The 11,762-nt window shown below is 53.1% G+C and overlaps 5 protein-coding genes across 5 annotated transcripts; 3 read left to right on the top strand and 2 right to left on the bottom strand.

The window, feature by feature from the left end:
- Positions 1-215: 215 nt before the first annotated feature.
- On the top strand, positions 216-800 carry QC762_601230 (uncharacterized protein; the record flags this gene model as incomplete). Its single annotated transcript, XM_062891819.1, has 1 exon — positions 216-800. The coding sequence occupies one exon, from the start codon at positions 216-218 to the stop codon at positions 798-800; it is 585 nt and encodes a 194-aa protein (XP_062740670.1).
- Positions 801-1,305: 505 nt separating this feature from the next.
- On the bottom strand, positions 1,306-3,293 carry QC762_601240 (uncharacterized protein; the record flags this gene model as incomplete). Its single annotated transcript, XM_062891820.1, has 2 exons — positions 2,884-3,293; positions 1,306-2,815 (listed from the first exon to the last, which is right to left on the bottom strand). The coding sequence occupies exons 1-2, from the start codon at positions 3,042-3,044 to the stop codon at positions 1,306-1,308; spliced, it is 1,671 nt and encodes a 556-aa protein (XP_062740669.1). The 5' UTR covers positions 3,045-3,293.
- Positions 3,294-3,440: 147 nt separating this feature from the next.
- On the bottom strand, positions 3,441-5,201 carry QC762_601245 (uncharacterized protein). The gene is made up of 6 exons (XM_062891821.1): positions 5,023-5,201; positions 4,910-4,965; positions 4,661-4,854; positions 4,533-4,600; positions 3,759-4,476; positions 3,441-3,706 (listed from the first exon to the last, which is right to left on the bottom strand). Exons 1-6 carry the CDS (start codon positions 5,074-5,076, stop codon positions 3,537-3,539), a joined length of 1,260 nt encoding a protein of 419 aa, XP_062740668.1. The 5' UTR covers positions 5,077-5,201; the 3' UTR covers positions 3,441-3,536.
- Positions 5,202-5,380: 179 nt separating this feature from the next.
- On the top strand, positions 5,381-8,874 carry MCD4 (Glycosyl phosphatidyl inositol anchor synthesis). Its single transcript, XM_062891822.1, has 4 exons — positions 5,381-5,810; positions 5,877-7,432; positions 7,486-7,673; positions 7,726-8,874. Exons 1-4 carry the CDS (start codon positions 5,633-5,635, stop codon positions 8,735-8,737), a joined length of 2,934 nt encoding a protein of 977 aa, XP_062740667.1. The 5' UTR covers positions 5,381-5,632; the 3' UTR covers positions 8,738-8,874.
- Positions 8,875-9,043: 169 nt separating this feature from the next.
- Positions 9,044-11,674, top strand: SRV2 (suppressor of rasval19). Its single transcript, XM_062891823.1, has 6 exons — positions 9,044-9,075; positions 9,198-9,264; positions 9,326-9,949; positions 10,007-10,532; positions 10,588-11,206; positions 11,276-11,674. Exons 2-5 carry the CDS (start codon positions 9,218-9,220, stop codon positions 11,026-11,028), a joined length of 1,638 nt encoding a protein of 545 aa, XP_062740666.1. The 5' UTR covers positions 9,044-9,075; positions 9,198-9,217; the 3' UTR covers positions 11,029-11,206; positions 11,276-11,674.
- Positions 11,675-11,762: the final 88 nt, after the last annotated feature.

Below are 11,762 nucleotides of genomic sequence, written 5' to 3'. Positions count from 1 at the left end.
TGATCGCGTCTCACGCGCCGTGTCTTGATCTTTTGACTTGACGACAGCCTCATTCACATCATCAGGTATCAGTCTGATTAGCAAGGACGGCCAATTCATACCAGCTTCACCCGAAGCGCCACTGCTTCTTTTCAGAGACACAGTTTAAGAGAAGTAACCACCCTCACCACACCGAATCCTCCATCTCGCCACCCCTCACTCCCCATCTCATCAAGATGCCCTACAACACCACCGCCATCCCCCCCCGCAAGGAAGTCACCGGCCAAACCCAGCTCCCCCTCACCCGCGTCAAAAAAATCATCGCCCAAGACCCCGACATCCAAGTCTGCTCCAACAACGCAGCCTTCGTCATCACCCTCGCGACCGAAATGTTCGTCCAGTACCTCGCCGAGCAAGCCCAGGAGAAAACAAAACTCGAGCGGAAACCCCGCCGAAACATCCAGTACAAAGACATTGCCAACGCCGTCGCCCACCAGGACAACTTGGAATTCCTCGAGGACGTGGTTCCCAAGACGACCTCCTACAAGGACGTCAAAGGCAAAGCCGCTGCTGCCAGGACGAGGGTCAAGGGCGGGGATAAACCGAGTGGGGATCAGCCTGAGGGGGGGATGCCCAATGGGAAGAAACACAAGGTCGCTGCCAATGGGGCTGGGAGTTCGCCGGATGGGGGAGTTCAACGGAGCAGGATTTTGAGCACGAGTGATGCTGGGGATCCGAACGCGCAGTTGGAGGCTGAGGCGGAGGCGGTTGTTGCGAGGAGGGGGGGGAATGATGATGGGGATGTTGATATGACGGGCTAGAAGGGGGACGTTACGCTGAATTGATGAAGGGTTGTCTGAGTGGAAAGCGAACAGGGAGGAGTAATGATAAAAGAACAGTAAAATTAATTACTTTGTTTTTCTCACCAACTCATCACACTGCCCGCGAATACATGTTGGCAGCAGCTTCTGTTGTCGTTCCCGAGCATATTTCCCTCTTCTTCATGGGTACCTTGATGGTCAGGCTGACCGAGGTGATCTGACATGACCATCGGCTTTCTTTCAGCCCCTCTCATGGTCGCAAACCGCAGACGCCAGCTCGAATTTGTTTCCAACGTACCGCCGAATTCCATAACCCTGCTGTTGTGCGTCGGGAGAATAATATCGTCATTTCTTACGAGACGAGAAAGTAGCCAAGGTATACAAGACTCCAGCCATCACAGCTCCCTCTGAATGATATGATAACCAGTCACCAATGCCCAATGCTATCCGAAAAGAAGAAGAACAAGAGAGATAACCAAGCCGAATCAAACCCCAAAAGCCACCCTCACGATATCTCATACGGCCTCCCATCCTCAAAAATCAACTCGGGCTTCCTCCTCGCCAGATCCAAAACCGTCTCGGCAAACACCCCATTAGCCCACGCAAACCAACTCCTCGTATAACTGGTCACCCAATTAACATCAACACTCTCATGCACCAACCCCAACCGACTCCCCCTCAACACCAACCCAAGACACTCCCTAATCTCTTCATCATCCCCACTCGTCCTCGCCTGAACCAACAAGCTCATCGGCCACGCGTTCTGCAACCCAATGTGCGGCCCCCCAATCCCCCTAAAGTCCCTCCCCTTCAAATAATACGGATTCCCCTCCTTCTCCAGCAACATCCTCCTCGTATTCTGATACACCTCATCCTCCACCCCAACAAACCCCATCAACGGCAGCGCCAAAAGCGACGGATAATTCGCATCATCCATCATCAACGCACTCCCAAACCCGTCAACCTCATAAGCAAAAACCCTGCCATACTTCCTATGCGTAACAACCCCATGCTCCCAAATCCCCTCCCTCATCCTCTTGCTGTACCCCTCCATCTCCTCCGCAAGCAGCCTATCACCCTCATCCCCCGTCTTCCTCAGCACAGCCGCGGCCCGCCCGAGCTCAACACTCATCTGCGCATTAGCCGGGATGAAAAACCCAAAAATCGTCGCATCGTCACTGGGTCGGAACGCAGACCTCACCAGCCCAGTCCCATTGTTCAGCGGATTCCCCACACCCTGAAGATTAAGCGTCTCCGTCCCGGTATTGGTCCTCCGTTGAAAAGTATACTCGTTCAACCTGTACCCACCCGTGGCAGAATCAAACGTCGGCTGGCTCTGCGACTCCAACACCCTCAGAACGTTCCTCACAGCCTTCCGCCAGCGGGGGTTGATGAACTCCTTGCTATTCGTCTGCTTATGAAACTCATTGCCCAACGCCAAAAAGTGCGCGACAGAGTCAAGCTCGTATTTGCACTCAAACACAACGTTCGGTTCATATACCGGGTGAACCGTGTCGTCCTGGCCGTTCATGCTCACCGGAAGTCCCGAAATAGGCGGTGGTTGAAACGCGTTGCAGTAAGGGCTCTGGATGACATATTCGCTCTGGGTGTTGATCGCCCCCAGAATCAGAGTGTAGATCGCCGGATCCTTCAGCGCAAGGGGTTGATACGGCTTAAGCTGGTTGGTGCTATCCCGCAACCATTCAGCAATGATATCCCCCGTGATGATGAACGACTGTGGCCCTTCCCACTCGCCATCCTCCCGGAAGCTGTTCCCCTTTTCTCTCTCCTGGAGCTTCTTCTTGATCTTTTCGTCTTTTCCGTCTGTATGGAACCTGACCGTCGTGTCTGTCGTGGAAGGGAAAGCGTTCTCAAACAGGCGCGCAAGGTCTGGGTCTTTCATCCGAGAGGTGACGTCCTTGATGACCTTTTCGATTGCGTCGGACTGGAATGTTCGGCATCGTGGGTCGGGTCTTTGGAAGGGGAGTTCGAGGGGTCCTTTGGAGTATGGTCCGCTGTGGTGGGAATGCTTAGTTTCTACCTGTGTCCAAGCAATCATGGAGCTGCTGAGAAATTGCCTTACTGGGGATAGGTAGCGTAGTGGGCGTAGTCTGGACAAGCCGATTTGTCAAACTTGTGCGTCAGCGGCTCTTGGTTCGTGTAATCTCCAACTGTTGCCGATGCTGGCGCATAGTCCAAAGCCAGCAATGGCAGCAAGAGAGAGCTCCATCGAAGTTGAGCCATCGTTGCCGCGCGCACTCTTGCGCTTCTGTGAACAATCGGGGTTTATGGTGGGGTGAAACCGATGACGGGCTGGCTCAGGGACAATCGCAACGCATCATAACACTCTCCACATGCTTTTATAAGAACGAGAAGGCAAAAATATGACCTCCGATATGGAAATTACTCGGAGGGTTGTTGTCAAAGTGTCAATTGAGCAGCGGGCACAAGACTTGGAGACCATTCCTTGGGGGAAGTTAACGTTGTGCTGACACCGGATAAGATAACAAACAGCCTTGGAAGCTCTCCTGCAGCCCTAGGCTTGGCGAGCTAGGAATCCTGGCAAATGCGGGGAAGAGCCGCTGACCGTCGTCGGAGCCAGGAACCCATGCAGCCTTCACCTCCGACATCTGAACATGAGATCTCATGTGTGAATTTGTATGCTTCATGCTCATGAATATTAAATCATTTGGCCGTCTTTTAAGACAAGCGTGGTTACATCTACTAGAAACACATTCAAGCCTTCTTGGAAAAGAAAGACATAATGCTGCCTTGACCTTTGGCCGCCGGCCTCTTCGCCTTGGAACCCTGGGTTGAAGAAGCAGAGCTGGTGGTCTTGACGACCTTGGGCGGCGGAGGAGCTTCATCTTCCGAGAAAGACTCCCACCCAGGTTCTTGGATGGTAACTGGGCAGAATGTTAGCCTCGTGATAGTTGAGAACTGATCGTAGGAACTTACCAAGGTATCCTTGCTCATCCATAATCTGCTTCTTCCGCATCACTCTTCTCTTACCACGCCGGCGCCCGTTGCTCGTTGTTTCAACAACCTCCTTCTCTTCCTCGACAGGTTCTGGCGCCTCTTCCTCTGCTTCCATCGGCTCAGGCTCAGGTTCTTCGGGAGACTCAGCTCTCTCTGAAGCCGGCGTCTCCTCGCTATCGTCCTCTTCCATCATGCGCCGCAAATCCTCCTCCCTCTGTTTCTTGGTTTTGGATCCGGGCTTGGGACGAGCCTTTGGCTGGGGCATCTCCTCTTCGTCGTCATCTTCGTCAGACAGTGCCGGCGTGTTCGTCTCCGTGACAGCTGGTGACGCCGGCTTTGATGATTTTTCTTTCTTGGGCAGTGCTGCCGCCTTGGAAAAGGCAGCCATGATACCAGAGCTCCTGGCAGGTGCAGGCTTCTTGGCCGGGGCTGAAGTTGCGGCCTTTGCAGGTTTCTCGGTCTTTACAGCTGGCTTGGTTTGCTCAGCTGGCTTGGTTTCCACAGCGACCTTGGGTTCCTCCTTGACCGCTGAAGTGGCTTTTGGTTGTTGCTTGACAGCAGCCGTGGCAGCAGTGGCGGCTTTGGGACCAAGGCCCTTTCGCTCCCGAGTGCGCACATTGGGGTTGGTTATGCTGACTGGGACCTGTTTGTCACTTTTGCGGACCTCTTGCGCGAGATCTGCCAGCAAGGCCATGTCCTGAGAAGAGTGTCAGCTTGGTCGTGGTTCGGAGCATCGATGAATCAGCAACAAACCTTGACGGGTTGCGGAGAGACGCTGTAGACGTGAATTGTCGCAACCTCTTCATATTCCGCCAGAACATCTTACAGACAATAAGCACATGCCCTTGAATGTGACACCGGGCTGGAGCTTGGAAACTCACCTCTAAGCTTCTCCTCTGTGACCAGGTGAAGATGGTAGACAGGAACAACGTCGGTCACCGAGTCCGCATCGGGCATGTCCTCGTCTCCTCCATTCTGAGAATTGGTGTTGTACTTCACTCCATAGATGAGATAAGTGGCATGTACACTTCCAGGGCGCTTCGCATTTTGAGTCCGGTGAAACTCATAGAGCATCCTGTCGCAACAAATCAGTAGAGTCTTTCTGAATGAACCTTGAGTGGGAAACGTACTGCTTGGCAATGTTGACCGGCACTTGGAGAGTCTGGCTCAACAGAACATAATCGACCTGTCCATGTTAGCAAGTGTCAAATGCCATAACAGCCCGGAAATGCCCTGTACATACCACCTTTTCCTCCGCGAGAACGGTCTCAGACAGATATTTGAGATATGTGTCCATGATGATTGACTGGTGTGATTGTTTTCATTCAAACTGATGAATCCAAGGGCGAGGCAGTTAGATGGGAGTGAATGAGGTGCCGGATGGGAACGCGTCAAGTCGCGACCTTTGCTCCTGTGGAAAGCGTAAAGTGGTGCCGCGAAGTCACGTTATCCACTATAAAGCCACTGCCCACAGTTGACTGGCCTGCAGCCCCTGAAAGACCCCTGTCCAGATGACAGCCGGGCCGATGCAACGAGGCGCGAGAAAACGTTTGGTGTACCCACCAGTCGGCATCCAAAAGCTTACCTGATCCTGGGGACTTCAGCCATCACGGTTCACCGTTGAGTGTCCTCCACCGTGAACCCATTTTTTCCCCTCCAACATATTCCATCACGCCTGTTTTGACTGTTGTTGTTGTTGTTGTTGTTGTTGTTGTTGCGCCATGTTGCGCCAGTACTCAATCGTTTTGCCCACTTTGATCTAATCCTTCTTTTGCTTCGCGACTCTCGTTGCAACAATTTACCTGAGCTTGCATCCTTCGAGGTCGGCGCACCCGGCCACCACCGTGTACAATATGGCTTCATTTCCACGGTTTCGGTTTTTAGCAATTGCCGTCATTTTTCACCTTGCCTACATTTACTCTATTTTCGACATATACTTCGTCAGTCCCATCGTCTCGGGAATGCGCCTGTTCGAAGTCGAAAGGTCACCATCACAGCGAGCGCCTGCGGATCGTCTAGTTTTGTTTGTGGGTACGTACACTCGACTGCCCCCTTTTCTTGACAAGTCTCTCAACTTACACAATGTGTACTTTCTAGGAGACGGATTGCGCGCCGACAAAGCATTTCAGTCCCACCCCGAGCCCTACCCGAAATCCGACAACGACCTTGTGCCAAGACCCCTGGCCCCTTTTCTGCGATCCAAGATCCTCGAGAAAGGCACGTTTGGTGTTTCCCACACACGTGTTCCCACCGAATCCAGACCAGGCCATGTTGCGCTTATTGCAGGTCTCTACGAAGATGTCTCGGCTGTCACCACTGGCTGGAAGATGAACCCGGTCAACTTTGACAGCGTGTTCAACCGCAGCAGACATACTTGGAGTTGGGGTAGTCCCGATATTTTGCCAATGTTTGAGCACGGTGCTGTTCCTGGGAGGGTTGATGCTTACATGTACGGCCATGAAATGGAGGACTTTTCGAGCGATGCTCTTGTTTTGGATCTTTGGGTATTCGACCATGTTAAGGAGCTGTTCGCCGAGGCCAAGACGAACAAGACGCTCGGTGATGCGCTGCGACAAGACAGGATTGTCTTCTTCCTGCATCTTTTGGGATTGGATACCACCGGTCACTTCCACCGTCCGTATTCCAAGGAGTACCTGAATAATATCAAGGTGGTGGACCAAGGCGTAAAGGAAATTACCGAGTTGATCGAAGATTTCTATCGCGACGGCAGGACGGCATTTGTGTTCACGGCCGACCATGGTATGAGTGACTGGGGAAGCCACGGCGACGGCCATCCGGACAACACGCGAACTCCCTTGATTTCTTGGGGCTCAGGGGTTGCCAAGCCTGAGCTGTACCCTGGAGGGGTGGCCCCTGGACATGACGAGTACTCTTCGGACTGGAATCTCGATCACGTCAGGAGGCACGATGTTGCGCAGGCGGACATTGCTGCGCTCATGGCTTATCTTATTGGGGTCGAGTTTCCCGCAAACTCGGTGGGCGAGTTGCCGTTACCTTTCCTTGCGGCCGATTTGAAAGAAAAGGCCAAGGCATCGCTTGTTAATGCTCAGGGTGTCCTGGAGCAGTATCGCGTCAAGGAGGAACAGAAAATGGCTACCGAGCTCAGGTACAGACCTTATAAGCCGCTGAGCGAGAACGGTCTTACGGCTGAACGTCGCGTTGCCGACGTCAAGAAGCTTATCCGGAGTGGAAATTATGAGGAGGCGATTGAGGAATCTGCCGCCCTGATGAAAATCGGGCTCGGTGGTCTCAAATACCTCCAGAGATATGACTGGCTGTTCTTGCGAGCTTTGATCACCATCGGGTACTTTGGCTGGATGGCATATGCTCTGACGACTGTCATTGATTTGCATGTCTTGCACGGAAAGGTGAAGCCTTCCAGAACACTGGGTGGCACTGTCGTCGCCTCGTCTATCCTGGTTGCTCTTTACGCCTCCTTCGTCATCTCCAAGTCGCCCCCTACCTACTATCTCTATGCTTTCTTCCCAGTATTCTTCTGGGAGGGAGTCTATGCTCGACGGGAAAGTATTGCAGCGGGGGGCAAGCAACTGTTCGGCCACGTAAAGTCGGGCGCAAGTGTTGTTTCGCTTTTGTTCAACACGGCAATTTACATTGCAATCATCGTATCACTGGTGTGTTTCTCGGTCTTCCCTCACCCAAATCATCCTGATGCTAACTCATATAGGCGCTGGGATACATTCACCGTGAGATCTTGACTGGTCTCTATGCAATTGGCGCTTTCTGGCCTATCGCCTATGGATTTTCTTTCCTGCGAGAGCATGCTGCTCTGTCCGCCACATGGTTCCTCTCATGCCTGGCCATGAGCACATTCACATTACTCCCGGCCATGAAGACCGAGGATGTTAATCAAATGTTCGTATCCCTCCCTCCAGCCACTTCATGAGCAATACTGACCCTTCATCAGTGTTGGCGGTGGCTGTATTATGGTTCTTATCGGCCTTGTTTATCTGATGTTTGAAGACTATATCCTCGCCGATTTCTCCCGCCCTACCGAACAAGCCTCGCCAACGCAAAATCACTTCTCCCGCACCCTTGTGGGCGTCCAAATTGGCCTCACGGCCTTGGCCATGGTTGTCACGCGCTCCAGCGCACTTTCGCTGCAGGCCAAACAAGGCCTTCCTCGAGGCAACCAAATTGTAGGCTGGGTTGTCCTTGTGCTGTCTCTTCTGATGCCTCTGGCCTATAAGCTTGTACCCAGCAACGAGTCGAACACGCACTACCTCCATCGGCTGCTCATCATCTTCCTCACCTGCGCCCCGACCTTTGTCATCTTGACCATCTCGTATGAAGGCCTCTTCTACGTGGCTTTCTCTGCGGTGCTGGTCAGCTGGGTGAGACTCGAGCACGCCATCTACCGCGCTTCGCCCCCTCCACCACCATCTCCCGAGGGCATCGACCACCGCCCTCTGACTCTTCCCGACCTTCGCACCTCGCTGTTCTTCCTGGTGCTCATCCAGTCAGCATTCTTCTCCACCGGAAACGTCGCCTCTGTTTCTTCCTTCTCTCTCGAGTCGGTGCTGCGGCTCATTCCCATCTTTGACCCCTTTTCGCAAGGCGCTCTGTTGATCTTGAAGTTGATGATTCCATTTGCTCTGATTTCGGCCAATCTTGGGATTCTGAACAAGAGGCTGGGGGTTGCGCCCTCGGCGCTGTTTATGACGGTTATGGCGGTCAGTGACGTGTTGACGCTCTATTTCTTTTGGGTGGTCAAGGATGAAGGGTCGTGGCTTGAGATTGGGAGCACGATCAGCCACTTTGTGATTGCGAGCTTGTTGTGTGTGTTTGTGGCGGCTTTGGAGCCGGTTAGCGGGGTGTTTATCTCGGGGGTGGAGGTTGAGAGGGAGGAGAATGTTGTTGGAAATGGGGAGAAGAAAAATGGGGTAGTGGGCGATGGGAAGGCTGACGGGAGGATATGATGGGGAGTATGTGGAATGTGGGGGGTGTCATGTGGATACTAAAAGGAAGGTATATATAAAATGATGGGCAGTACCTATATAGCGAGGTATTGGGTAGGGAGGTGACATAAAAGAATACATATATCATGAACCTGACATAGGCAGAAGTTTTGATCCTTTAAGCCGACATAGTGCGGTGGCTTTGCAACGACGAGGCTCTAAGAAACACATGGATATCATTGGACACGGCGGGTGGAGCTCCAAGCAACCCCACCTCCCCTTGGAGCCAGGAGCTTAGCTTGACACAAGGATGAGGCAGCTCAGTTACGAACGCCCCAACAACCTGGAACCTGCTTGTTGTAAGTACACTTATCACTTCTCTCTTTCTCTCTCTCTCTCTCTCTCTTTTGCAACTTACCTACAACAACAACAACAACAACAACAAAACAAAACACTTGTACGCATCATCTCCTTTGCTTAGGCACACACCTGTCGCCCACCATGGCGACCCATAGCACCATGCATAACTTTACGACTCTTATCAAGAGGTATGCCACCCACGCCGGCCTCCACAGCGATTGAACCCCCCCTAACGGTGTTGTTGCGCAGACTGGAAGCCGCAACTTCGCGCCTGGAGGACATCGCGCAGTCAGCAATCGATCTCGAATCCGCCGCCGCCCAGACACCCCAGGGCCCATCGTCCACCACCACTCCCCAGAGTTCCACCCCTGCTCCCTTGATCAGAGCCCTCGCACCCCCTCCTCCGCCGCCACCAGCCCCGAAGCCCGTTGCGCCTGTGAAAGAAGAGCTCCCCGAGCAAGTGGAAGATTTCAACGCATTCATCGCCAACCATGTCGAGAAATGGGTTAAACTCAGCGAGGAGATTGGTGGCCCTGTCGCCGAGCAGGCCAGGCTGGCCCTGAAGGGGTACACGGAGATCTCCAAGTTCATCCACCTTTCGACCAAATCCAAGCGACCCGACCTTAAGGGTGCCGATGCCCCTGTGTACCAGAAGTTGATTGAGCCGATTGCCGACGTTATCAAGGCTGTCAATGCCATCAAGGACAAGGCACATAGGTCGGATCCTTTCTTCAATCATGTCTCGGCTGTTGCCGACAGCATCATTGTGCTGGCCTGGCCTACCATTCCCACCAAGCCGTACAAGCACGTTCAGGAGGCTAGGGACTCGGCGCAGTTCTTTGGAAACAAGGTCATCACGGCTAATAAGGAGAGGTGAGATTGGCTGGTGGACTGCGTGGTTGGAGGATGGTAGGATCTAACGGTGAATAGTGGCGATGCGAAGCACCTTGAATGGATCAAGGCCTATTACAACATCTTTCCCGCACTGATCGAATACGTCAAGGACAGATTCCCTGATGGACTCACGTGGAATCCCAACGGTCAGCATGCCTCCGAGGTGGCAAAGGCTCTGGAAAATACTCCTTCTGCTGGTGCTCCTGCGGCTCCGGCGCCACCAGCGGGTGGTGCCCCTCCTCCTCCCCCCCCGCCCCCTCCTCCCGGTCCTCCACCGGTTCTTAGGATTAACGAGCAAAAGGCGGAGCCTGCTCCGGCCGGCGGGTTTGGCGCTGTTTTCTCGGAGTTGAACCAGGGCGAGGCGGTGACCAAGGGTCTTAGGAAGGTCGACAAGTCTGAGATGACGCATAAGAACCCGTCGCTCCGCGCGAGCTCGGTGGTGTCGTCTGAGGGCTCTTCTGCTCGCGGAAAGAGCCCGGCTCCGGGCAAGAAGCCCAAGCCGGAGAGCATGCGGGTTAAGAAGCCGCCCAAGAAGGTGCTTGAAGGGAACAAGTGGACCATTGTAGGTGCTTGCGGTCTTGGTTTTATCGCAAACCAAGCTAATGACTTTCTTCCAGGAAAACTACGACAGCCAAGACGAACCCATCGAGATTGAAGTCGAAATGAGCCACTCCCTCCTCATCTCCAAGTGCACCAAAACCACCATCGTCCTCAAGGGCAAGGCGAACGCTGTCACGATTGAAAACACGACGAGATTGTCTCTTGTTGTGGATGATTTGGTCTCCACCATTGACGCGGTCAAGTCGCAGAACTTGGCGCTGCAGGTCATGGGGAAGATTCCGACGGTGCTATTGGATCAGGTGGATGGTGCGCAGATTTACTTTAGTAAGGAGAGCAAGAGCACGAGGGTTTTCACGAGCAAGAGCACGGGGGTGAATGTGAATGTGATTGGGGAGGATGATGACTACAAGGAGCTGCCACTGCCGAATCAGATTTGTTCGTATTATGATGAGGAGAAAGGGGAGATGGTGAACGAGATTGTTAGTCATGCTGGCTAGGTAGGGGGTGGGAGTGGTTGGGATGGTAAGGGGGGGAAGGGGGGTGTTGGTGAGTGGAAGTCATGTAATCAGGGGCGGGGAGTTTGAACAGGTGTTTAGCGTTAGTAGAGAACCATCTGTTGGTGTATTGCATTTGGCTCAGGAAACTCGGGATTACATGTGCCATCTCAAATGCCAGGTAGGATATCAATATTCGTCTGAAATCCCATACCTATGCACAGAAGTCACGAGCTAACAACAAAGGTAGGTTCCTGGCCGTTTACTCCTTAGTCCAGCCCTATGGACTCTGTGCGGGGGAGACCTTTCTTCTTCCTTCCCCTCATGACCGATTTCTTACCCCAGGTCTTTTTCTCTGAGGAAAAAAAGTCAGAGGGGAAGTCCGGAAGCATGTGACAGGCACAGGGCAACCTAACGCCAAAGAGGACGGGGACCGGTCGTGGTGCCAAACCTCCCTCCCGGGTGTGTGTGTGCCAAACCACCTATCGGGGATGATACCCACTCGTGGGCTAGAACCTACCTGGGAGAGGAGGAAAGGGACGAGTTTGTAAAAGCTTGGCTATTAGTTGAAACAAAAATTGGCCTTGTTTCGGGGTGCCAATCTGCTGGGTTGTGTTTCGGGGGCATTTGGAGGTGTTAGTTGCGGTTGGTGTACGAAAGGGGTTTTTACATAGGTTGGTGAGTATATGCAGGACGGACTGTATAAGGTGCATGATTCTCTAATTGGTGATATTAGA

This window comes from Podospora pseudocomata, chromosome 6 (genome assembly GCF_035222375.1).
Source record: "Podospora pseudocomata strain CBS 415.72m chromosome 6, whole genome shotgun sequence".
In the NCBI taxonomy this organism is placed as follows: Eukaryota; Fungi; Ascomycota; class Sordariomycetes; order Sordariales; family Podosporaceae; genus Podospora; species Podospora pseudocomata.
This window is presented reverse-complemented; position numbering and strand designations above follow the sequence as displayed.

Coding starts and splice junctions, on each gene's coding strand:
- QC762_601245 (XM_062891821.1), bottom strand. CDS start 5,076: ATGGACACATATCTCAAATATCTGTCTGAGACCGTTCTCGCGGAGGAA. Junction 4,966..5,022: donor TTCTCGCGGAGGAAAAGGTG/GTATGTACAGGG, acceptor TAACATGGACAG/GTCGATTATGTTCTGTTGAG. Junction 4,477..4,532: donor TCTCTCCGCAACCCGTCAAG/GTTTGTTGCTGA, acceptor CACTCTTCTCAG/GACATGGCCTTGCTGGCAGA.
- SRV2 (XM_062891823.1), top strand. CDS start 9,218: ATGGCGACCCATAGCACCATGCATAACTTTACGACTCTTATCAAGAG. Junction 9,265..9,325: donor TTTACGACTCTTATCAAGAG/GTATGCCACCCA, acceptor GTTGTTGCGCAG/ACTGGAAGCCGCAACTTCGC. Junction 9,950..10,006: donor ATCACGGCTAATAAGGAGAG/GTGAGATTGGCT, acceptor AACGGTGAATAG/TGGCGATGCGAAGCACCTTG.
- MCD4 (XM_062891822.1), top strand. CDS start 5,633: ATGGCTTCATTTCCACGGTTTCGGTTTTTAGCAATTGCCGTCATTTTT. Junction 5,811..5,876: donor TCGTCTAGTTTTGTTTGTGG/GTACGTACACTC, acceptor TGTACTTTCTAG/GAGACGGATTGCGCGCCGAC. Junction 7,674..7,725: donor ACCGAGGATGTTAATCAAAT/GTTCGTATCCCT, acceptor ACCCTTCATCAG/TGTTGGCGGTGGCTGTATTA.